The 26685-nt window shown below is 38.4% G+C and overlaps 2 protein-coding genes and 1 long non-coding RNA gene across 13 annotated transcripts in view; 1 reads left to right on the plus strand and 2 right to left on the minus strand.

Annotated features, from left to right (window-relative positions):
• dnmt3ab (DNA (cytosine-5-)-methyltransferase 3 alpha b) overlaps window positions 1–13910 on the minus strand; it is a 54521-nt gene extending 40611 nt beyond the window's left edge. For 2 of the 5 annotated variants that reach the window (XM_042437116.1, XM_042437113.1), the window contains exons 1-3: window positions 13795–13907; window positions 12389–12600; window positions 3217–3324 (exon numbers count right to left, since the gene is read on the minus strand). In XM_042437116.1, coding sequence (XP_042293050.1) covers window positions 3217–3324; window positions 12389–12463 — 183 coding nt within the window. In that variant the 5' untranslated portion in view covers window positions 12464–12600; window positions 13795–13907. Of the gene's footprint in view, window positions 1–3216; window positions 3325–12388; window positions 12601–13794 lie in introns of all 5 variants that reach the window. The other 3 variants (XM_042437117.1, XM_042437115.1, XM_042437114.1) reach the window with 2 other exon arrangements.
• The window catches only part of LOC121914136, a 67350-nt gene extending 44018 nt beyond the window's left edge, over window positions 1–23332 (plus strand). The window contains exon 3 of the long non-coding RNA XR_006100472.1: window positions 23250–23332. This is a non-coding gene — a long non-coding RNA (uncharacterized LOC121914136). The remainder of the gene's footprint in view (window positions 1–23249) is intronic.
• The window catches only part of dtnbb (dystrobrevin, beta b), a 35163-nt gene continuing 26808 nt past the window's right edge, over window positions 18331–26685 (minus strand). For 2 of the 7 annotated variants that reach the window (XM_042437157.1, XM_042437152.1), the window contains 5 exons: window positions 25256–25352; window positions 23269–23428; window positions 23008–23097; window positions 22809–22862; window positions 18333–21994 (listed from right to left, as the gene is read on the minus strand). In XM_042437157.1, coding sequence (XP_042293091.1) covers window positions 21969–21994; window positions 22809–22862; window positions 23008–23097; window positions 23269–23428; window positions 25256–25352 — 427 coding nt within the window. In that variant the 3' untranslated portion in view covers window positions 18333–21968. Of the gene's footprint in view, window positions 21995–22603; window positions 22628–22808; window positions 22863–23002; window positions 23098–23268; window positions 23429–24848; window positions 24870–25255; window positions 25353–26685 lie in introns of those variants that run through there. The other 5 variants (XM_042437158.1, XM_042437155.1, XM_042437151.1 and 2 more) reach the window with 4 other exon arrangements.

Consider the following 26685-nt stretch of genomic DNA (forward strand, 5'->3'; position numbering starts at 1 on the left):
CCTAGTGTGTGTGTGTGTGTGTGAGTTCAGGCAAATATACACACAAAAGCAAACAGACACACAGAAAAACATGAACAAACTCAGGAAAAACATGCTCTCGCACATACACACACACACACAAACAGTACTCACAACTGTTGCTGAAAGAATTACGCAACAGATTAGTGACCCAGTGAACTAAATGCGGCCCCTGCCAGAGGTCAAAGGTCACAGTCGAAAAATCAGGCAGCTCAGACAGGCAGACAGAGGTCAAACAAAACACTGACAACCTGATCTAATGTACTGCTGCAGCATGACAACTTACACACCTCCACACTACAACATGTAGTGGTACATAAGAAGACGGATAAATTATTTGTTATAGTTATTACATTAATTCATGCTGTGTTTACTTAAAAAATACACATTTATATAAACAGAATATATCTGTGGGTAAATGTGTCTATTTGTTAGACAGCCGGCTGGTTGCTATAGTAATAGTGACAATCCATTCATCATTGAAGTCATTTTTCAAATAAAAGTGCTAAACAATGCCTTGTTCCAGCTTCTAAATTGTGAGGATTTCCTGCTTTTCTTTGTCTTATGTCATATTAAAGTATTATTAATTGTTAATATGTTTGGGTTTTTGACTGTTAGTTGGACAAAATGAGAACATTTAAAATATCACCTTAGGCTTTAGGGAAAGTTTGATGAGCATTATTCACTGTTCTCTGTTATATTATAGGTCAAACAATTATTAGAGTAATCAAGAAAATAGCCTGCAGATTAATTAATAATGAGAATAATCACTGGTTTTGGCCCTAATTGATTTTCCTCTGGAATAGAAAAGGTGGAATGACTCCAAAAAAAAAAAAAAAAAAAACAAAAGATGCCAAAAATGGCAGCATATTAATAGATTAGCAATTGAAAACTGAAAGCAAACTCTGTCACGCCACTGCCTTCAGATATGTTTTTTAAAATTAATAATTTGACATTTTGGGAAGTATATGCTTAATTGCTTACTTGCCCAGGATTTAGATAAGAAGATTAACACCATTCTGCACAAATATGAATATAGAGCCAGCAGCCAGTTAGCTTAGCTTAGCATAAAGAATGGAAATAGCAGGAAAGAGCTAGCCTGGTTCTGTTCAAAGGTAACAAAATCCGCCTACCAGCACCTTTAAAGCTCTCTAATTAACCCATTATATCTCACTCGTTTAAATGTTAAACATTCATATTGAACAAAAAAAATTGTTTATCTATCATAGGTTTTCTTATAGTTTTTAGGATTATATGATAATTTAGCGCAGATTAATTTCTGAAACCCCAGCTGAGCTTTTTTTTAACCTCCTAAACTTAAAGATTCAAGATTTCGTTTATTGTCATTTTCTTGTGTATTTACATATATAAAAAAGCAAAATGCTGTTCCTCCCAGCCCACAGCAGTGCAAAAACAACAGAAAGGATAAAGATATACTGTATATCTAAAAATTCCCTTTAAAAAAAACATATAAAAAACCCCCACATAAATCCTAAGAGAGAAAAAACAAAACAAAAAAAGAACGAGCAGTTAACAGCACAGAGCATTGAAGTGCACAGTGCTGAAGGCACCTAATATTACAGCCTGGAGTCATGATAGTTAAGAACAGGAAGCAAGTTAATATTTAAAATATTAAACGCTGTGAACTGAAGTGAATGAATGAATACTGAACTTTTTGTTGCATTTTTCTAGCAGTCATTCAACTCTTTCTATAAAAACTTAATGTAACCTCAACAACAACATTTGTGTGCTTTTTTTTAAAACCTTACATCTAATATTTAGCACAAAAAATAAGAACTTCAGGTGTCAAACACAAGACTCAACATAAAGGCCTTTTGAAAAGATTTTAAGATGACAAATGCATTCTTGAGTGACTGTCTCATTTAGAGAAGAAAAACAACAACATGGAAACACCTATGTGACTGACGTGTCCAGCACATGTGGTGATCCCCCACAGCTGTGAAAACACTCGCTGAGGCGCCCGGATTCTGAGAGTAGCTCGTCTTTATCTGTTATTGGTACGACTACCCAGCTTCTTTAAATACGCTGACACAAACCCCTCCAGCACGTCTCATATATTATCTGTAAATATTTTTGTAATCCCTTTTTTTGGTTTGTTGAATCACATTGAGATAATTAATTAACATGATTTTAAGCAGAGGCTTATGCAAATGATAACATCTCAGGGAAAAAAAAAAAAAACCTGATACATATTGGCCCAAGAGTCATTATTAAATCAGGGCTTTTAACTACAAAAGGCATCACAAACAGATTGCAAATGGTGTTGGTGTAGTGTTGCAAGAAACGCAGTGGAGAGACTGTGTGATGTTTATGCATGAGTACAAAATAGTAAAATACAGGTAGCTACAACTTAACAGGTTCCTGAAGGCTGAAACAACACATTCACCTACTGAGGCTGCTGATAATCTTGTTTCAATTGACACTTTAACATTCTTTCAGTTTTTTTTTATCCCTCCTCTTAGTCTCATTTGCTTATTCGCTTTCTTGCCAAGTGTTATTTCAGAGGATTGTTACTGCTCTAACGACTGTACGTTAAATATGAGGCTATAGCCAGCAGCCCGTTAGCTTAGCTTACTTACCAACATGTCGTTTCTGTACTTTGGTTTTTGTACAGATTAAACAAACAGGATATAATGTATTAATTAGTGAGCTTTAGAGGTGCTTATATGTGGATTTTTTTTATCCTTTGGACAAAGCCAAGCTAGTTTTTACCATGTTTCCAGTCTTTGTGCTAAGCTAAGCTAACCGGCTGCTGGCTTTCACTTTCAGCAACAAAAACTAAGCCTGTTTCCCAAAACTGGAACTGTTCCTTTTAAATTTTGCATTTTACATTTTTATGTTTATGAAAATCAACTGAAAATTAACTTCATTAGCTGATAATATGTCAGCATTTGTCTTATTTCCACTGCTCAAAAAATGTTATTGCAGGTTTAAAGTAAGGTTTAAATGCAGGTTTCCCCCAAACTGTTCAATACTGAACAAACTAAATTAATAAATGTTTATAATGTTAATGTAATAAAAAGGTTTATATTGCTGCTCAAAGACTAGCTGATATCAAATATACACGAAAAAGGAATGTCTGGCTGGTGGAGACTGATAGAAAACCACCAGGAAAACAAGGATGAATGGATTAGATGTAAGCTGTAAAATGTCTGACATGTAAAAATCAACACTCACTGGAAACTGCTTGCGCTTTCGTCCCGGCTTGCCAACTTTACAAGAGGCACTACTTTTAGCCGACTTCTCCTCTGTCATCAGGTCCATGTCCAGTATTGTGCTCTCACCCTGTGAACAAAAACAAACACACCAGGATCAACTGAGAACGCTGAGTGAACTGAGACATTTGAGGACTGCATGCACATCTTTGCAGGTTATTGTTGTATTTGTGCATACAGTAAGCTGAGTGGTCAAAGCAGCAGGAGTGATACTAGATCTGCTGGACACACAAAAAACCGCACCGCACTAAAACACTTGAACATTTGGTGGGGTTGGGGGGGGGGGCTGCAGTGGGTCCTTGAGTATCTTTGGCTGAGTGGACAATGAGACAGATAGAAATTGAATGACACGTTCCTTTGAACTAGGCTGAAGTGAAAGCTCCGCGGACGCAGCGCTGACCTTCCACAGACAATCCCCCTCTTGACACCATTACAAAGACGTCGGCTGGCCCCCACCTTCCCCTGCTGCAATTTCCCTTTGATTAATAAAACTGTCTACCCCCGTGAACAAAGCCCCATGTCCACCACAACCAAGTACCCCTGGGGTTGATGGGAAAAAAGATGATCCTAATGTAGATGCTTTGAGTTTCAATATTGACTGAATAGGACCACCAGCACCAGGTCTGAATGCAAATGAGATTGCAAGGCCGTTCCTGACAGCTGCGGTGGGGGGTGGAGGGCTGGGTCCTTATTAAATTCCTTCAGTATTGAATGTGAGATAGAAGATAAATGGGCTCTCTGCACTGTAAGGAATCCTGCAACCAAGTACCTCTGCTGACTTATTGTTAAGTGCTTTTATTTAGTTTAAGCTCAGCCACTGTGGCATACGATAACGTGAGAATAGATTACTAGAAGAAGATACTACATGACTGTCGGGGTGAGGTTAATGCATCAAGGATATTAAGTGTCTGAAAAAGCAGCCAGTTACAGAAGAAACTGGAACACTTTGGATTACTCTTAACACATGAGGGCACTGAATGTGCAGTAAAATTGTGTTCCTACATAAAAATAATACCTGAAAATCTCTAGAAATGTCGAGGAGTCACATCAAGTATTTTTTAGAAAACTGCTAAAGGTGAAATCAGACAACAAACTAGTTCACAGGAGGTGAAACCACATTTATCATTTATTTAGTGACATTCACTTTTTAAAAAAACACCGTACATAACCCACATTATTTGTAGGAAAATAGCTTGAACCCTAATTTTTATTGTTCCTTGTCCTTCACTGTAGCTTTAAAGGCTTAATTAATCATGTAAAATCTGTCACTCATAGTAGAGCAATTAGGTCAAAACTCTAATTTAATCTACATTTGGCACAAAATCATTGTGCTATCCAGGCTGTGGAGTATTTTCAGACATTGGAGACAACATCCTTGTAGTAACTGGTTCTGGTCTTTTATGAAAACATGTCATGAAAGGTCTTTTTTTTGGGGGGGGGTGCATGTTTGCCTTTATGAGATAGGCAGACAGTAGAGAGCTGACAGGAAATGAGGGAAGAGAGATCAGGTTTGGCATGCAACATAGGTCCCCAGCTCGTCTCATATGTCTTAAACTCTGTTTAAACCCCGTTCTTGACCTTGGAAATAGTAGTTTGATATAACAATCATAACTCAAAGTCCATGAAGCTTTTTTCCAGAGACGATCAAGTGGTCTATGATGAGGTACCTCGTAGCCGTGAGAGTGCAGGTTTGATTTCAGTGTTAAGGTGTGGTCACATAACATTTCCGTTCTGCGAATGTTCTCCGCACTTGGTTCCAAAAAAAGATGTGATGTCACATTTGTGATACGGGTTATAAATAAATATTGATCAGAGTGACCCAGACAGTAAACAGTGTATGAGAGTGACGATACAGTCTGGCAGTGTGTTAATTTACTAAGAAGACCGGGTCAAACCTGGTGCTGTATATGTCTGGACCGTGTAATAAACATAAACGGTGTATGAAAGAAAAACAAAGGTATTTAGTTCCATGAAAGAAATATGCAAAAATAGAAAGAAAAGATTAACATACATATAAACCCACACAAGATGTTTACTTAATCAGGTATAATACTGAAGAGGTTGCATAAATTAATAGTTTTGGTTAATTTTTTACTACAGGTTAGATCTGTTTGTTTAAATGTAATATAAGATGGTAACTTCTTCAAGAATTTCATTTTATGAATGTAAAATGTGGCTAAAATAATGAGCAAATGAATGACATGTTGTTCATTGCTGAAGAAATTAGGATTATTGAATATTAATAACAAATAATGTTCTTTAAGTAACATTTCCTTACAAAAATGTATTTTAAGATCTAACTGAATAAACACATGATGTGACGTTTCCACAATGTAATTACAAAAAGAGCATTAGTCTTCTATATTAGGAATATATTTACAAATAATGGAATTTATTGGGTAATATCTATGTATGATTTTAAACAAAAGTTATTTGATTTTATTAGGCAACACATATTAGTAGGGGAGAGTAAATACAGTATTCTATATTCTACCATCAAGAGCTCAGTCTGTCTATTTATATTTAATAAGCATTATTGTTCCTGGAATAAGTGAGTTTCTGATGAAGGCGTTGAATTTTTTTGTCAAAGATGGAAATGCCATCAACATTAATGTTGTAATTGGCTAAAGTAACAATGTCATATATATTTGAGCTGCAACGTAATAAGTGTATAATGCCGGTTGACAGTTCATCAATTACAGTATTAGGCTCACTTTGGGGACAGGAACACTATGTCTCTCAATAAAATCTTCATATGAATACAGAAGCTGTTCACAGTTAAATAGCTGTTTTACAAGCAAAATGTTGTTTAACCAATTAAAAAAAACAACTTTTTTTCTGTTCGTGATATTGATATTATTCTCCATAAAAAAAGATTTCCTTCCTGTCAAACCTCGAACTTTCATAGCACGTAGGTTGCCTATGAAAGTTGGAGAGTTTGATAGGAAGTTTACCTTACCATAATGTTTCACTTGCTATCTGGGTCTTTTAAAAATCTTTTGATCCAGTTAATTTTGATTAAATGGTTGAATGAGGAAAAGTCCAAAACATTAAGACTTCCCTCTGTTAGAGACGTAGACATAACCTCCTTTTTTACCTTGTGTAGCTTATTTTTCCTAATAAAGTTAAAAAGAAGCCCGTCTAAACAAGAGGTTTTATGTTTGGTGACATCAAGGGAGGAAAAGACATAAGGGGCTCTTGTTTTTGTATAATGGGCTGCTCAAGCAGCAATGATCTCGGGAGTCGGGCTGCTAACAGCTGAGATGACCTGCTGGCACCAAGCCAGCGGGTCCTCATACCTCTGAAAACATCGGAGCAAGTTTCCAAATTGGTGTTATTTGGATAAACTGACCACATATTGGGAATCTAAATGGTTACTTTCTCAACTGAAAAAATATTAAAGCTTAATGAAGTGACATATGAGCTTTTGGCCTGGCTCAAAATCGCCACCATCGCTGATCCAATAAGGTCCAGCTGTGGCCTGTAGCACCTCACACCACACCAACCTCACACCATACCCACTTCATGCTGCGCCTCCTTTGGCTCGCGGCTCCTCCTCTAGTCTTACCATCGTTAAGCTAAGCTATAGCCACTTCCATGAATTAGCCAGCCACTGTCTTTTTTTAGGCATACCTTTTATTGTATTTGAATATTTATTGTAACTTTAGCAAGGGTACATGTTAAGACCAGCCACGGAAAGGTGTAGAGGACTTTCACGACTGGAAGTTACCTCTTGCTGGCTTCTAATGCGAGCACAGAATCAAATCTAGTCTGGCACACAGTTCTGATGGGTTTTTTTTATATACAGCTACCATGCACCATGTTATAGTGAATATGTAAATATTTACTCCTGTCAGTCACTGATTTATCTTAATTTATCATTATCACTGTGTTCTGTGTAAATATAATTTTGATAACAGTAACAATAGAAAGAAATTTATTTTTACTTATCCTTTATTTAACCTGGAAAGATTATTAGTGTCTCAATGACACTGACAGTCTTTTTCAGCGGTGTCCTGTACTGTTAACTAATGATCATTATTAAATATTATGAGGTTCTCTTCTTTTAACACACACATTTTCTTAACATTGTCATTTTAGTCTGTGTAAAGATCACTGTATGTTACTGACACAATTAATCAAGGCAGACAATAGCTGGATTCAAGACATTTATTGGGCTTATAATTCAATACATTCGATCAAATCATGCATAACACAGCCAATATGATTGGTTTATGCACATGTTGATGATGTTGATGAATACACAAAGTAAACACAGACATGGCAAACAAAAAGTCTGGCTGATTATCATCCTGTCAGAGCTGGAGGCTGCAGTCTGACCAGATGAGGGACGTATGAACTAGATGAGTCTGGACAGATGCTGGAGGAACAGAAGTCAGTAAGACTGAATGTGATATAATGAACATAAACTGTCTGTTTATGAATCAACAGCAGTAAAAGTTTCATTCCTCATTCCTGTTGCAGTCTCTGGTGAGTGTAAAGAAAATATGCACAACATAGTGAGATTACTAGAACTCATCAACACAGATCAGCTGTGGAAAACGCATGATGCTGAACTGAAACTATGTACTCATCCCGTGTGTTATCTTCATCCTGGAGCAATCAGACCTGGGGGAGGCCCGACGGCCACTGTAGAGGGTCAGAGGTGACGATGAGAAAGCTGAGCAAGAATCTGCTGTTTCTGTAACTCCAGCTGCAGCTACTTCATCCTGCTGTCTGTAACTCTGCTTTCACCAAGAAAAAATATAAGCACAGATATAAAATACATTAATACAAACATATCAATCAGTCCTACTCCTCCACATACTGCCTCAGCTGAATGGACCTGAACTGCACTGACTTCAAAACAGAGAAAGGCAGAACGAAAGGAATCTGGATTTACTGAAACTGCAGCCTATTATCAATATACAGAAAAGATTATGGGGTAGGATGTAACCATGAGAGGCAGCCTATTATCATTGTAAAAGGTCAATAACTAAGTTAAATCTCAGTGCGCACATGTACTCCAAAAAAGGAAAGACAAACTAACTCTTCTGTCTTGTGTCAGTATCAGTCTGGAAATGATTCCAGGTCAGTTTCTGACAGCTCAGACAACAAGATGCAGAAGTCTCACACACGTCATTTATATAAATCATATTTCAAATATTACTGAGATACACTTTTGAGTTGCTGAGTTACATCGTGCATACCCATGTCCATTGTTTATCTGACATATCCTGGTCTGGCTTTGTTTATCTATCTGACTACATCAAAGACAGTAATGCTACAGTGGTTTACTGTCAGTAATAATACAGGACAGCAGTATGTACATTTGTTGTTGTTATTACCAATTAATATTACCGATGTTATCGTGTGGAGAGATTATCAATAACATTACATTAAAATATGACCGCTTAGATGAAGGTACAATGAAAAAAATTAAGGAAAAACAACATTGTCTCTTACCGTTCATCCGGTTCATCAGTGGAGAAACAGCTGAATAAATGTCAGGAACAAACTTACTGAAGGCCAGCAGATGAATATCAAGAGTCTTGCGAGTTTCATTCACATAAACATAAAAAGACATAAATATCTCATATTTTGGCTAAAGTTTTCGGCGAAGTTAGTCGTAAACTTTGAATCGTTGCTTCTTCAGTCTTCTCTTCCTGCGGAGTCAACGAGCGGAAGTACAGACGGCGCCGCTCTGCCATTGCAACCGACATTGTGGTCGGAGGGGTCCTTCCAATGGTGTAACTTCATCACTCAGTCAATGACGGACAGACATTCGCGTTTGTAGGGCTGGTCCCGCTGTTGCAGTCCAGCCAAAAATGTTGATGAAACACAAACGAATGAACACAGCGCAGCAGTGTTTCTATTGGCCGAACGAGCACATCCACCGGGTCAAAGTGACTTGTAAAATCACCGCAGCCTGCTGGACATCGCGCTGAAACAGGAAACGCATGCTCGAATTTGTCCGTCAGACAGGCTTCAATAGAAGTGAATGGAAAATGGAGCGAATATTAACTGACCGGAAACGTCATGTGACCGCACCTTAACACCGAAATCTGTAACCTGTCAGATTCTGTAACACTAGAGGATCAAAAATCTGAAAAATATTGACAGAGGGGGCTCGGCTCCCCTAAAAGGGATTCAATCTCCCCTGAAAACAGCAAAAGTTTGAGAATTTGAGAGGACCCCCCCCCCCCCCCAAAAAAAGATAAATTATCAAATATCTTATAACGTTTCTAATAAACTCTGCAACTGACTTTGTCTTTTGTCAATAACACATATAACATGTTAGTCTGGACATGTACAGGGTGTTTTCTGTGTATCATGACTGTGGGCTGTTATAGTGTGACACTGTTTTGTGTAGCTATTCATAAATAGCGTGTGGATTTGATGTCAGTGATAGGGCTGCCAACTGGTACAGGTCCATGCAGTGTTGGCTACCGGTCCACAAAGATCTTATCAGACAACAACGCACATTTCCTACCCCACTCTTCCCCGCCGCCACCTCCTATCAGTACAAGCAATTAAGTGTAAACCAAAATTTTGGAATGAACAAGAAACACCATCCGATGGCAATTATTTTGTGGTACTGAGTGAAAAAACAGGCTCAAAATTTCTCTATTTCTCTATATTTGGTATAATGCAGTAATAGCCTCCTTCTCTCCCTCCCCTCCCGAAGCTGCCCACAGTTCTGACATGTTTTTTTACAACAGCCTTCCCCACCCCATTCCGTAAAAGCCAAACTGGTAATGTATCTACACCTATCAAAATTTGTGACCCTATCTAAGATTAGCACTGGTAACTGCTATTGAAAATATGTAATCTATGCTATCTAAATACAGTTAAGTCACCATTTTTGGTCACAGCAATCAAAATACTATTTATGACATGGAAAAATGTGTAAATATAGCTCAAATTTTTTTGATCAAGTCACAGAATGTGATGGGTCACAAATTACAATGAAGCACTGGCCAAGGACCTTTGTGACATCTCATCGCCCATCTATTTCTCTCTTCCACTGCCCAGTAACATCAAAAATGCCATAAAAATCCCTGTAAACAAACTGGACTCTGGTGCATGCACGGACTGCAACATGATCTATTTGTTCAATAATTTAAAAGGTGGAGTATGTTAATAAACACAGGCAGAAATTTCAAAAGGTCAGACCATGTTACGTCCTGAGAATGTTTGATGCAGAAACGGAATAAATCCATCAACCATTAGTGTCCCAGGGTGATAAACTGATTTGCATAAAGAGATAGATATGCTCAGAGTAACTGATGCCGTTACGGATGAGAGGATGCTTGTAGCTGGTAAACATGGTTGTAAAATCTGGAAAAACTCATCCTATATAAATATCTTTAAAATATGGATGAAAATGCATAAATTACCTCCCAGCCTTTAAAAGGTTATTTTAAATTTAGATATTAATGCCTTTGTGAGACACTGTGTTTTGCAGATGGTGCCGGTTCATTGTGTGATCACTAATAGAGAGCCTGGTACTTCGCTTTTTCTTATCAAGGGTGGCAGAATTTGCATAGATAATAGCACGTTTTGAGTGCAGCCTGGTGTGCAGCCTCATTTGGGAACCACTTACATGGATGACACAATTCAGTGGTGCTGGCTCTGCAGGAGCATCTACACCACACCACCACAACCTTCATCCAATTCCCAACCTGAGAGCTTGGACGGTCACGCACTGAATGAAAATAACACGCCATTTTCACACACAGCTTCACTCTAATATTTTCTGAAAAAGCAAAAGAAAGCAGTAATATGATTTGTTGTTGCCTGGAGTGAACCCTACTACATTGTCAATATCTCTGCACTATTTCCGTCTGAGTAGCCGGTTATTTAAGGCAATGTCTGTTGCCAGGCAACAAGACTAAGGGCAGTTCTGTGTAATGGGAACGTAGAGGAAGAGGACAGATCCCCCCACAGTAAAAGAGCCGTAGAGCCATTCCAGCTCCAGCTCAACCTACACCAGCCAACGCCCACGTCACCAACCACCATTACAACAGCAAAATGTCACATAATACAGCTACACCTCGCAACAGATGCTGCCACCGTGGAGCGTCAGTGATGCTGCAGTTAAACACAGACGGTAATAATGAGTCTGTCTGCATCATGAAAGGTGACACGGCACTCCACATGCTGTTGGATTCTTCTGTAAAAATCAGACTATTTCTTCAATAAACAGGCGGAATCAATGCGACTAAGTCTATTCCAGTAAGACCTTGGATTGCAGAGATCAATAACGCATTAGCTTGACTAACAGATTAACTCCATTCAAAAAAAATATTTTAATTGGCTTTGAACTGAAATTACTGTTGAAACCACATTACTTTTATTTCAAGGCTCTATCAATATAACATCCCAGTGATAACAGTATAAAAAATTGTAGTTTGACTTAAAGGTGCAGTGTGTAAGTTTTAGTAGCATCTATCGGTGAGGTTGCAGATTGCAAAAAACTGCACGTCCCCTTCCAAGTATGTAGGAAAACCTACGGTCACCGGGAAACTCGCAAAAAACCTGAAAGGCCCTTTCTAGAGCCAGTGATTGGTTTGTCCATTCTGGGCTACTGTAGAAACATGGCGGTGAAATATGGCGGGCTCCATGGAAGAGGACCTGCTCCCTATACAGATATAAAGGGCTCGTTCTAAGGTAACGAAAACACAGCGGTTCTTATTTTCAGGTGATTATACACTAATTAAAACATACTTATAAATATTATATTCCATTTCTGCCAAGTCCGTTCCGCTAGACGCCACACTGCACCTTTAAAATTACTCTCTCATACACACACATACTCTATAGATATTTTAGGAAAACACTGAAAAGCACACTGTACAGCATTATTGGATGACCTCAGGAGTGACTAATCTCCTTTTGAAACAGTTCTGGTGAGTTTGAGCCCTTTAAAAAATTGCACTTTGCAGTGATGGAGAAACAAATCCAGCTCAGCTCAAGTCATTCAAAAAGCCCAATCCTGATTGAATCAACTCTTTGAACCCAGCTGGCTATAAAGTTGCGCAATCCCCAGTTATTCACCAACATACCATGCTGCAGAGGAGTCTCATAAATTCCTAAAGGGAGACTCCTGATATTGCACATGTGTTTCTTACCATTCTGTTCCCAGGTGAGTCAGCGTAGTCTGAGCCTTTGAATGAAGCGGTATTGGTGACAGTGTTGGACGGCATCGTCTTATGATCTTACGGGCAATGTCAGATGATGATGTGGATGGTGATGTAGATGAGGGAAAGTTTCAGGTGAAAACAAACTCAAAGGAACAGAAAAAAAAAGAAAATGAGAGATGATCCCTCTTCTCTCCGCTCTCCTGCAAAGATAAGAAACAAAACTGAGATTACACCACACATTAGAGACATCTTGGTTTTGTATTAGTGTTGTGATGCTTTCAATGACTGTGAGATTGAGAGTATGACATGATTCATGCAAATGACACATTTTATCCATATATCTTAAAATCAGTTTCACATTTTATTCATAAAGACGCACTTTCTGAGCATCAGAGTTTCCTTTTGTTACGTGCAGGTCTTGTATAGGACCCTCACAGGCTTCTATATAGCATACTGTATGGCTACTATCGCCTATAGGGCCTAGGCCACTTTTATACACCACATGGATGTATGGGTATACAGTATTCGACATTAAATCCCCATGTGCCTAAAACTCTGCATGATGCTGCTAAACCAATTAAGGCTAATCATGTTGTTTGACTAATTACTATCATTATTAATGTGCCATTTTCACCTTACGTGTGGGTTAAACTTACTCCAGCAGCCATGCGCACACAGCCGAGCCAGTTTTAACGTTGCACTCGTAGAAATGTGCAAAAACCACAGGCCTATAATCTAAATATATATCTATTCATTTAGGATGTGATTAATTTCCTCTAAGCCAACATTTATGACAGTCGCTTCTGATTAATTTAGGGGGGTCTAATAGGCTGCTGGAATGAAGTCCTCGCTCCTGGGAAAGAATTGCAGACCTGAACGTGTTATCTTGAAAAATAATTTATTATAGGGCCACACAGGCTTTTAGTGTCACCGCATTTCAATGCATATCAGCCTACAATCAGGCCATACGCTCACATTACAGCGATATTACTGACTCTCATGTATAATTCAATTGGCTATGCGTTAAAATTGCAAAGTTTCAGACGTCTTTTGCAATAGGGGAAGTCTGCAATACACAGGGGATTGGTGATTCTTTCACAGGCCACGGCCACTGAAGGATAAATCCCCCGTTATTTTTTAATGAGGCCGGTGCTTTCAAGAGTCGCGATCCCGGTTCCTTGCTGCAAATTCGGTCAAGTTCAAGTGCACATCGCGATGTCCAATCAGCACATCTGCAAAAAGCAAACCCTAAATCGCTATTTCCCCATTACCATCGAGCGCCTTCCGCTCTCGGGGCTTTCACGTTTTTGTTCAGATAAAGGTTACCCTTTCTACGCGGTTAGTAGTGCCGGGTTAAACGGATTTAAACGCGTGAATCGCTGTGTGTTCGTTACCCGATTTTCCCAAGTCCCAGGCCTGACCCTTTTTGTCTCGTGCTCCCGGAGCCTCCTTCCTCTTCTCTCCCCGTCCTCCACCTCCCCAGCCGGCCAGCAGTCTTCCAGATGCGCCGCTCTCGCTGCAGGGGCCTGCGTACTGTCTGCTGGCTGCCACCGGGTCCTAAACACACCCGGTTTCACCAGACTCCCCCCTACCACATGCGCCACAGCGTGCGGGGGGGTTGGAGGGGTCTGAGGCTAATAAGCACTTATCATAGACGCCCCCCACCCCAACCCCCACCCCAAATACACACACATATACATTTTTATCTGATGAGATTTCATCTCAAGGGTCCAGTAAATAACACTGAAATGCCCTTTTTTTTAAACCTTTATTTAATTATTTCTTAAATATGTTGTGACATTTAGCCTTTATATGACAGATTGTTTAATTATTAACCTTTAGGCAGTTGTTACAGAGCCAGCAAATATAGAAAACAACCGCTTTAAGCTTTCTTTCCTCTCAATTTCTATAACGCAACTCGACCAACAACCAGCTCAATCCTTACTCATGTAGTGTCTCATAAGTAAGGAGACATTGTTTGCATTTAGTTCTATGCATTATGAATTATTATGAAATATTATGATTTATTGTTTTTATTATTTCATTCCTCATTTTTATAATGTTTACGTATTGATATCTTTATTTATTTATTTATTATTGTGTCTTTAGTGTTCCACTCTACTACTATGATTGCAGCTGTGTGTAGCACTGTTACCCAAGTCAAATTTCCCCCCAGGGATAATAAAGTATATCTTGTCATCTTATGGTATGTTATGATATGTCATGTTATGTTATGTCATGTTATCTTATGTCATTTTATGTTATGTTATTTTATGTTATGTTATGTTATGTTATCTTATCTTATCTAATCTTATCTTATCTTATTTTATAAGAATTGAGATGTAGGACAGAAAACATGTTGAGAAACCAAAGGGGGATCACCTGCAACAAAGGTGCAAGGCGGGAATCTAACGGGGGATGTTGGGATTACATGGTATGCATTTTAGACCACTAGGCTGCAGTGATGCCCCAAAACTTTTATGAAAATGTGTTTTACTTCTTGTTCCTTCAGTTGGATATTAGAGCTGCAACTAATGATTATTTTCATTTTTGATTTTTTGATTTTCTCAATTAATCAAATAATAGTTTGATCTGTAAAATGTCAGAAAATGGTAATAATTGTTGATTGTTTCCCAAAGCCAAGATGCAACCTACTGGAACCACCAGAAGTTTATCAATTTTTCTTAAAAAGACTCAAAACGATTATTCAATTATCAGAAAAGTTGCTGATTAATTTTAATAGTTGCGGTTCTACTTCACTGTGCAGAATGACGTATATGCAGATTTTGACACTAAGTTTTGTCTCAGTTTCATTTGAACGTATCTATGTGCATTATTCATAACATCACAACAATTTTGGAGCCAGTTGTGGTCCTGTATGCAACAATGTGATGTGGAAACTTAAAGCTTCCGGTACACAAACACTGAGAATGGACTTTTCAGTAAAGTAGGAGACGTCTTGTGTCCAGCAGTTAAACTTTTGAAATGAAAAATATTTTCCTTTGCATAGATTCTTGATTTTTCAATAAGAGAGAAAGAGGAAATGCAAAATTTTTTTTTTTTTTTTTTTTTGAAAACTCATATCAGACACAAAGCAGGGTTTTTTTTTGTCCTGAAACATGTCTAGAGGGAATCTTTTAATGTTTAATGACCCATTGGACCATTTCCATTCTTAATTTCTGAACTAATGTTACACATGTGGGACATTTGAATGGCACAAGTGTCCCCTAAGTACCATTCTGGTTGGCTCAACAGCCCCTCTGATATGACCTTAGTGCAAAACTCAACACTAAACCTATTTTCCTGTGTGTGAAGGGAGGTGTCCCTCTTACATTTTCACCACTGCCCCCTGAGAGAGTCTGTGCATGCCACTGCATGGACCCTTGTGTGTGGATTTTGTTTATGTTATGAAATAGCTGAGGTGCCACTGTGTGCTATAGGGAGTATTTGTTTGACCCCATCTCATGCATGTACATTTTACTATCACACAACAATTAGTCACCACTTTTTTGTCCTGATATTGTCACATTACACAGAAAGATATCACCTTACAAATACAGTGTACTTAAAAGTGACTCAACAAATGGACATATAAAGCATTTAAACTAAACTAGGGAGTAACTTTTATGTTTTAAAACTATCTTTGCATGGTGCATATCTGCACATGTGATCATTACAATTACCTACAGTTAAAATAACTATTAGCATCAGTTAAGTGCAGTTTCAATCTTTTGAAAAGTGCTTAACATATAAAAGTACACTTTAAGTACAACAACTTATGTTATTTAAATGATGACAAAATGAACCAAGGAACCTGGGGAGACTTCCCATTTTTAATTTGCTTCATTTATGGGCCCCCTCGTGGCAACGGGGCCCTAAACGGTCGTGTAATTAGCAAACGCCTCGAGCCAGTTTTGGGGCCTAGTGAAGTGAAACAGCTTTCTACACTGACTGATTATACTGCAGTGTATTTTTACTTCTTGACATTGATGCAGATTCTTACACTAATGTCTCATCTTGCGCATATGTACACGCTACAGGACGAGCTTACTGTGTATTTTCAGGTACAGTGCGTGCAGATGTTTGAGAACATACAGTGTGGTAAAGTTTATATATAGTGGTTGCTGACTTTTGCACATTTTGCACATTCCATTTCACTTACATCAGCTACTACAACATACTATATAGGAACAATACTGTGGTGTGTATATATATATATATATATATATATATATATATATATATATATATATATATATAGATAGATAGTGGTTATATTTGTAGACATTTCACATTACTTTTTCATTAGCAGAACTCTGCATAAATTATGTTTTCTTGTATGTAACTTGTATTACTGATGTATTTCTATATTGTTTTGTGCACTACATTCTTGCTGTGACACCTGAAATTCTATTCAGGGATAAATCTTATCATATTCCAGGTTGAATCAGCCTTTTTCACAGCAGACAACCAACTTGTCAAACGCAGGTGTAACTAATAACATTGTTAATTGCTGCATTGCACTGCATTAATTGCTGAGACTAAGCCATCGTTAAGGTAATTAGTTCCACCTGTGCTTTTTCTGCTACGACGAGTTAAAAAGATTGATTCATTTGGGACGAGAGCGCACTGATATTTGCAAGGTTATTGAGAAACAACATGTACAGAGATGGACAGACTTCTGACAAGGCAGAAAGAAACGGTGATGATCGTTAAGCAAGAACATTAATTAAATCAAATGTTTTGGCGGTATAGTGCAGCAGGAGAGTCTTGTGTGTGAAAACTGTTAGCGGTTTGGGCAAAGTTTAACTTGTATTTTTCATTCGCATAACTGAAACTAATGAGAAACATGACTGAAAAGAAGCATGCAGCTCCTGATAATGTTACTCCATTCAAATTCAACTTGACACTTTTTGTTACTGATTTACCCAGTATTGTTACTGGTTGTTAAAAATGCAATTTTCCCATCAGTGAGGCGTGAGATTTTGCCAGCTTCCAAAGGGAAGTACAACATAAAAAAGTTTGCAGACTACTGCCCTGTCATATCCTATCCCAGCCTAGAGTTGTGTGTCCACTCACATAACTGAAATGGCGATTCATTTTCTATTTTAAAACCATATAAAGTGAGGTGATAATGAGTCCTCCACACATATGGAAAAGCCTCTACAATACATTTACTTATGAAATCTTTTTACATATAAAAAGAAGTGAAATATATCTTCCTGGTTGCACTGGACTAACTTATTTGGCCTTATTTGGCTCATGTGTCCTCACAAGTAGATTATTGTAACTCATCTTGCCTCAGCCAAGGAGCTGTATCTCGTCTGCACTATTGCATTATTCAATAGTGTTGGCTTCTTTCCATTGGCTGTAGAGTTTAGACTTCAATATAAATTTTTGGTTATTACTTAGGCTCTACATGCTGGAGCCTCTAATTACATTTCTGAATTGTTGTGTCATTATAATAATGTAAAGTCTCTCAGATGATAACCAGTGTTGACTGGATGTTCCCAGTAGACTTTGGAATAGTTTCCCTTCTTACAAAAAAAACAAAACAAACAAAAAACTTCTCATTTATATTCCCTCACTTTTTAAAATGGATGCTCTGTTTTGTAAATATTTTATTTTCTATTCTGTTAATATAAATCTTGTTACTAACAATCATCTGCAAAAAGTGCTATATATTAAAATCTTCACTTACTTAAATCTGTATGTATATCAAAACGGATGTGGGATTATGAGGCTCAGGCCTTACAGTCTCATAGATTTTATCCTCTAAGCAGGATTCTCCATCTAGCACCACATCCACATTTCATTTCCTAGAGTGCAGCTTGAACAAGATAGGAACTCTCTTATCACATTCATTACATTGACCCGACTCTTCTATCCCATGCGTGCCCACTAGACGGAGACACAGTTAAGAGCGACATGCAGGAGTGCCAGAGGGCTAAAGGCTCAGAGAACAAATCCCTGTGGGGCAGATTGAGTGCTTTTTAGGGGCTATGGGGGAGTGAGGAAATGTGTGTGCTGCAGGCGGATGTGGTTCACTGATCTGGAAGCAGCGGCGTCTCCTCTCTCTCATTGACTCAATGGCACTGAGTGGTTCATCTGAGGACAGCAGCCGAAGCAGCAGCAAGATGATGCCATATTTAATGTAACAGTAAATGTACTTCCCACTTCTTATAAATGCTGTTTGGTGATGACTTGAGGAAGCGTCAGTGACGGAAAACAACAACACTAACAATCATGACAGTGAACGGTGAAAGCGCTATTTTAAATCTTTTTTTTTAATATATCTCACATTTGATTTTATTTACAAAAGACAGTGGCTTTGTGACATAAAACTATGTTTTGTAAAATCAACATGAGAAACAAATGTGTACCAGAAGCGTAACCATACAGAACACACACATAGATAAATAACATCAGGGGAGCGTTGTCATCGAGGTTTTCCTCTTTGCACATTGTCTTTCTGCAAACAATAAAAGGATCACAATGTATGCATCTCTGTATGACCAGCTGTGTTTTATTTGCATTACCCCGAGTTTGGTCTGATAGGGTATATTGCCTCCGTATTAGATAAAATGACATCAGTGACTGTCTATCAGTATTGTTTGGAATGTGTTTTCTATCTTTATTAAATGCACGTTTGTCCAGATTCCAGCAGTGAAAACCATTAAATTGCAATATCTCCAGGCATTTTGTGAATAAACTATGGGCAACAACAACATACTAATGCAGATATACTCTGATATATACCTGTAATTTGTATGACACACAATGTCAGCAAACAGTTTGGCACAAATGTAAAGGCTGAGCGTTAAGTTTCCCCCAGAACACAATAAATAAATATAATCTCTACAAAGTCACAGACTAAAACTCTGACATAAAGGCTGATAGATCATCTTATTTGCTGAATGGTTACTTTATACAGCACTTTACAAAACAGCTACAGGCACAAACTGAGAGGAGAAAAACAAAGCTATAACATTTGACATTGCAATCCAATGCGTTGCCAGAATGAAGGGGAAGACAGTAACTCTTTTTTACCTAAGCATTTAAATAATTTCTGGACCTTCAAGGTTGAATAGCCGTTTGAGAGCCAGACTTTTAAATTACCGAACTTAAATTTTTATACCTGCTTTATATTAACTAATATTTGGGCGACTATACGAGTGCGAGTGTGCAAGTGAATCTGCATTAAACTCATTACAATGACTTTACTCCACTAATACCGTAAACCAGATTAAGAACAATAACGATGACAGAGAACTGAATGAAAACATCACATTTAGAACGACGATAACAGAGGAGCCTCTTTTTGTTCTTTTTCTTGACACAGTGTAACAGGTTGTTGAAACCTTATACTTTAGCTTATAGGATAGGCCTACTGTACAAAAAAAAATCTCAAAACAAAAAGTTCACACTTTCTGTTGTTCAGTTCAGTCAGATTTTTAACTGCTTCCTTCATGATATTACTCAGAAAGTCTTCCCGGACCTTTATCACATTGTATTATTAAAAAAACCAGACATTGCTCATTTTCATTTGAGATGAATGGCTAACCCTGAAGGACAAAAAATATTAAAACCAGAAGACAAAAATGTAAAGGTAACTTAGACCTGATCTCCATCTGACTCGACATCCTCTCTGGTTGACAGCTACCTCTGAAACAGACACATTGCTTTGCTTTTCTGAGAAAGACACGAATTCACACACAGACAAACTATATCCAACGACATGCTTCACCAAATAGCACTTCAGAAAAAACACTTCTCTCCTTCTCATAATCCACATTCTTTACCCAGCATGTAATCACTTGCTGTTGCTTTCCTCGAAACACTCGAAGATTTTCATTCCAAAATATGTTGACAAATTGACTGTTTATATAAGCGTAGAAGGGTCTACTTCAGCAGGTTTTTAACAAAATCTTACAACAGGGATCATAAGCAGCTTGAAGGACTAATTTATGAACAAATTTAGGAATCTTACTCACAGGGGATGTATAGCTTCTTGGAATGAAACCCTTAATTTTTAATCGACCTTTAACCTTGACATCTAGCAATCAAAGGACATTACCACCACATTTCATCTAGAGTAGCTCTGCAGTCCCTGAGCACCTACTTTCATTGCACATAAACATTTTCAATATTCCTTTATTAACTAAATAAAGCTATCATAGCATTTCCTACTTGTGTACTACTACCTTACGTCCTCACATAGGTAAGAGTGTTCATTTTGTAACGCACAACTAAACTCAACGCCTAATTCATACTACCGTATTAAACATCCTGAGGTGCTTCCCTACACTTGAAACAATAAATACTGAGGCTACCAGCTAGTCAGTGTATTTGGAAGGAGGCACCATGCTGCGTCGAGTGTTACAATGCCCTTCAGGTATGTTTGCTCGGAGGAAACGGCGAGACCAGGCTCATTATTGTGTTTGTAGTAGCCCCTCGGTTTCTCTTAACCGCACAGCCCTCTTATTTGCAAGGGTGGCTCACTGAGCGCAGAGTAGCAGCAGTACAGTGTGTGACTCAGCGAGTGTGTTTACATGCAAACGGTATTCTGGAGACCAGTTTAAATCATAGTTTAGATTTAAAATGGGGATAAATTGTTTATCTGCACCTTTATAGTATAATAAAAGATATCCCTGGACACACAAAGAGACAGAATATCACAACAGAAACATAACTTTTCTTGGTCTCCTGGCGAAGGCTGCAGCTAACGATTATTAATCTGTTGATTGCTTTAAAGGAATAGTTTGACATTTTGTGAAATACAATTCTTCTCATTTTTCTTGCTGAGAATTAGATGAGAAGATTGATACCACTCTCATGTTTGTGCTATAAATATGAAGCCAGCAACTGGTTAGCTTAACTATTCCTAACTATTCCTTTAACTGAAACTGCAGCTAAACGGGAGGCTACTTTTACAAACATTAGCTCTTAAACGTCAGAATACAGGCATGCGAGTAAACACACTCAGCGTGAATTCTGAGGCAGGAGACTTCTGACACCCCAGCTGTCATCATAAACCCACAAAGAGCTGGCATAGCATGGTACAGTACCTAAATCCAGACATGAGTGCAACTTCATGCAAAAATGATTTTTAAAAAAAGGAAAAGAAAAAGAGAAAAAAGAAATACTAGCACTAATCATACAAAAGCAATGACAGGGAACGTGTGGTGACAGGAAGTCACTTCCGCGTCGGGGTGTTCCCAGTGTCATGTGTTGTACAGTATTTTATATACAGAATGATCGGCTGCAGTGGAACAGTTGGGGGAGAAAGCACAGCAAGCCATTCTTAGCAGTCATGAGGGAAATCATTGGGTAATTACAGCAGTTGTTTGTATTCAGGACAACATACACACTCGCTAATTAGACACATCTTGCTACCTGCAAGGTGTCAAGAAACTTTTTTTTTTTCACATAGTGAAATCCTGTTAGATTATAGCATGCATTACTCTACGTGCTAATGCCAGGGGGGCTGTTGTTGTTGTTGTTGTTACTGATTCTTCCCAGGTGATGACTGTATGTCCTTACAGGATGGAGTGGTGTTCACTTTCCCTCAGTGCTTGTGTACTCTCACTGTGCCTGGATAAACACACATAAAAGCATATTAGTGCTGCTGACAGCCTGCACAGTCCGGATGTATGACTGATTTGAAGTATAAATGACATGGCTTTGTGCCATGTTGTCTTGGTACTTTTCGATGGAGGGTTGCAGCAGTAGTCCATTATATGTAAAGAGCAAAACAAGTATTTTATTGGTTGGTAAAGGTGCCATGCAAATATTTAGCTGCAGCCGACTCCTTCAGATCCACAAATGAACAAAAACCCCAATGTAGCCATTATTAGATCTAGCTACTATTTCTCTAGTTGCAGAAAATCGATGTACTTCAGGCAACTTAATTCTTAAGTTGATTGAAATTGGTACATACGGAAAGTGAGAGCGGCTGTGGTTGCAGTCATTTTATTTTATCCCGTTACCACAAGAAAACAAGATAATTACCCATGGTATATCCTCAGATAACGGGTTAATTATCTCATTCTCTCAAGATAACAACATATGTTTTCTTGAGCTAATGGGATAATTAACTCAAGAAAACAGGAAAAAAATAAAAAGATTGCAATTAAGCCAGTTTTCTGCTTCTGTAGTACATTCTTTATGTGTAATATAATATTAATTAATAATAATTCCTACTTTTTGTTGTTCATTCTGCTTCAGCTGAAAAAAGAAAGGAAATATTTCATGTTTATGTAAATGGCCAAACTTTTAAGATCGAGACATATAACTCTCTATTCTGTTTTTGAGTGGCATACTGTGTGTGGTATGACTATATAACTGGCTCTGAAAGATTAAATTAGGACACTATTAGCAATTAACAACAGGTACCGCTTAGACTTACCTCTGTCCCCCCCGTTCCTCATGTTGGTCTCTTCTTCCTCTGCCCCATCGTCTACTTTAAAAATAAAACCAGAGATTTCAGTGTGGATGTTTTTGGTCACCATGTAAAAACTAAAATGTCAATTCCATTTCAATAACAACATGTTTTTAATAACAATTCAAGCTGAAAATAAAGCATGCACCGTGTGTTATAGACTAACCTGAGTGGAGCTCTTTCACCAGTGATGACATGGTGTTTGTGATTGAGTCAGCAGCAACTAATAGATCATTCCGAAGATTTCTAGGTACACCTGAGAAACAGACAAGCTTTCAGACCACATTTAACACACACAATTATTAGTCTTGCAATATCAGCATGTAAATGATGTAACATAGGCCAAGGCAGCCACTGATCGCTATTCATAAATGCAATGAGTTTTATATTGAATTCTCTTTCTTTCAGGTGTTAATTGTAGACTCACCCTGAGCAAAGGCCTCCAGCACGTCCCCTCCCACCCCTGCCAGGCAGTCCTGTGGTGTGTGAGTTGGGGTGGACCCAGCCGAGGTGGAGCGTATGGGCATGGGCATGGAGCAGCCTGCACCATGACTGGGGGAAGAATGAGGGGAGCCTCCAGACTGGGACTGCAACATACAACCACCCGTGAAAATGACCGTCTCGTTAGAAAATTTTCAAAATTTGGCATCTACTGTATGTATGCTGTTAAACAGTTTGACTTGTAAATGGAAATCAAGTTCAGTTCTTTATCTTTCCATCTTCTTTATAGCTTGTTGAAATAAAGGTTTGTTTTACCTAGTAAAGTCTTGTAAATGCAAATTATTGTAAATGATGTTAAACTAATGTTTAGTCAAGTTAAAAACTACTTGTACTAGCAGTCTCAGGATTAGAGACGGTGATGCTGCACTGCAAGAATGATGCAACATTTTTTTCACAACCTTTTACGAATTCTCATAATAATTTGAGGATATTGGTTTTGAGACATGTTTATGAATTGGGCACAATCTTGGTTTGCATCTTCAAATAAATGCAATATCGCCAAAATAATGAGCTGCATACATTATTTATAGATATGTGACTGTGATGGGTGCAAAGACACTAGTAGACTGGTGTTATCAGGCATCTTCTCATTGGTGCAAAGTTAGTGAATAACATGCCACATTTGGTTATTTTCTGTGTTCCATGAATCTGGGCATCAGATAGAGAAAAAAAGCTTAAACCCAACTAATCTCTACATCAACAAAGCCAATTGTGAAACAATGGTGTTTCAGTGGAAGATGCTGTATTGCAATCACAGATTGCAGCTTTAGGAAGAGATGACCTTTTTGGTTGTGAAGGTGACTTTTATTAAAACAAACGCCGGCACAGATGTGACCAAAAGAACTTAATCCTTACAGGGAGAACAAACAAAAACAATGGTTTAAAGGCAAGAAAACTTCTGGTAATCCTATACTGGCTGGTTTTACTCTATGTCTCTATAGTGCACCTTTACTGCATTGAGAGGGCAATGAGAACCATGTGTGGGTGAGCGGCCGGAGCCCGTGCTGAGTCGGGAGCTATATCTCACAGAGAAAGGATCACTGTGTGTCTCTGGGACTGGTGCAGGCCCAGGACGATGGCTCTGAGCCAGGCAGCAGATGGCCAGCCAGACTGCACTCACATTAGACAGGAGGTTGTTAGCGCCGATGAAAGGAACAGGTCCCTGACATTTGGGCTGAGAAAAACACAGTTCTCTCAACTTGTTTGGACCACAGACCCGCGCAACCTGGTTTTAAAGATTGTATCACCGGTCTGTGGTTTCAGCTCTCTAATAGTGCTAGCAAAGAAGTGCTGGGATATACCGGGTTGGAGGGTTAGATCAGTGTAACCGAGTTAGACAGTGGAATCCTATCATCTTTCCTGACACGCTTCTTTAAATGAATTATAAAATCTTCCTTCAATCACATCTGTGTGAAGGTGGGGCAGTATACTATAGTAGTGTTACAGTAAGTGCTGCAACTAGAGCCAGGTATTGAGCCTTGCAAAACTGAATTAAAGGCAACTTACAGCCTGCTTCTGCTCCTCATCCTATCAGCCAGCAAAGGTAAGCAGAGAGAGAGAGAGAGAGAGAGAGAGCAAGAAGAGTGAGAGCAACAGAATTAAAGCAGTGAAAGAAGAAGAAAGGGATTTTTGCATGCACCGCACGGCACATTAACATAACTTAAGATCAGTGCAATGTCTCGATTGTGAAGAATTAAACATGTCCACTTCTCATTTTATCAAACATGCCACCAAGCTTTTAAACCCAATTATATAAGCTGCTGAAGATTACCATTGACAAAGCCTGTTAAATTCTAAAGAACAGCACATTTAGGACAACGGGTTGGTGTGTATGCACCATCATTGTTTATTTCTACTGATTCAGAGGCCTTTTTGTCTTAGAGAAGAATCTCCTAGAAACAGGTGAGACCCACCTTTAGCAACCTCATGAGTCCCTCCAGCTGCACCATCAGCTCCCGTCTGCTCTCCTGCAAGGCTGACATGCGCCTCTCCAGCTCATCCTTCCTGTGTCTATAACAGAAGAAAACAAGACTAGGTCAGAACTTAGTATATGGCTGGACCCTGTATGACACGCTAGAGGGCTTTTGACTTGAAACAAGTCATGTCGTATTCTTTCTGCCAATAGAGAGGCAAAGTCCATCCCATTCTGCTGGACCACTATGGGAACTTATAAAGATACTAAAGATAATTTTGCAAGTCAAGAAAGTCGCAGTTTGTCGTAAAACTGTTGAAGTATGAGGCTGTGAAAAAAGTGTAATTAGAAAGACTTCACATTCAAAAGTTGCGTAAGTGATAGCATACCTAGAGCCGCTGAAGCTAACGTTAACGCAATGTGTTTCGTACCCGCATATAGTCACATGAGCAACAGGTCTTGCTCGTTCTTTTGCTTCCTGGCTGATAAAAGGATCAGGAATCACTGGATAAAACACATCAGGTAAGATACATTTGTGTGCGTAACATACGTATTGTGCGAGATGAGAGATGTAGTTCACTGAGCAGTTTCACACAAAACTAAATGGTACTTAACTATTTTGACACTTAATTTTTTAAAACAGGTAACTTTTTGTGGTGATGTAAATGAACAAATATCATATGTGTAATTCATGGCACAATTCATACAGGATCAAAAAATTATTTGTCTCTCGCCGTTGACTACTGTACATATTTTTTTCCAAGTTAAGGTCCCATGGTGGACAGCAGAAGGGGAGGACTTCACCTCTCTATGGTGTAACTTCATCAGTCAGTCAGTCAGTCAGTCAGGGACATTCGCGTTTACAGGTTTGGCCTCGCTGTTGCGGTCCAGCCAAAAATGTGGTGGATATACAGTATGTTTGCAAAGGTGTTTCCTGTTCATTTTTGTGTGTGTTACTTTTGTATCTGTGAGCGATTTGACAACACTGTTTACATGTAGATCTCAAACGGTGGCAATGTCACCATTGCAGATACATTTGCATATCCTACAAGGCTCTTGGGTCACAAGTATGGTGTCTGTTTTGACAAGTGAAACAAGTCAAAATTAGTTAGAGGAGATTATTTCATATTGTAAAACAGAGCATGCATGTTGGAAATTAGGTGAAACAGACTTATTTTCCTTAGGGTTGAAAAATTTTAAGATCAGCTGTTGCATACTCACAGATGCTGCATGTACAGTATGTATAGTGACATGGAATTTGTATTATTTTCCTCAACTCATTGCACTGTATGAGATCATGTTGCACTAGTATATTAATATCGTTCTAGATTATTAACCTGTATCAATGTAAAAAAACAAACAAACCCTTTAATATCATCATTAATCTGTCACTAGTTCCTTCAACACTCTTGTCGCCTGATCATCCTAAAG

The sequence above is a fragment of the Thunnus maccoyii genome, chromosome 16, assembly GCF_910596095.1.
Source record: "Thunnus maccoyii chromosome 16, fThuMac1.1, whole genome shotgun sequence".
Classification (NCBI taxonomy): domain Eukaryota; kingdom Metazoa; phylum Chordata; class Actinopteri; order Scombriformes; family Scombridae; genus Thunnus; species Thunnus maccoyii.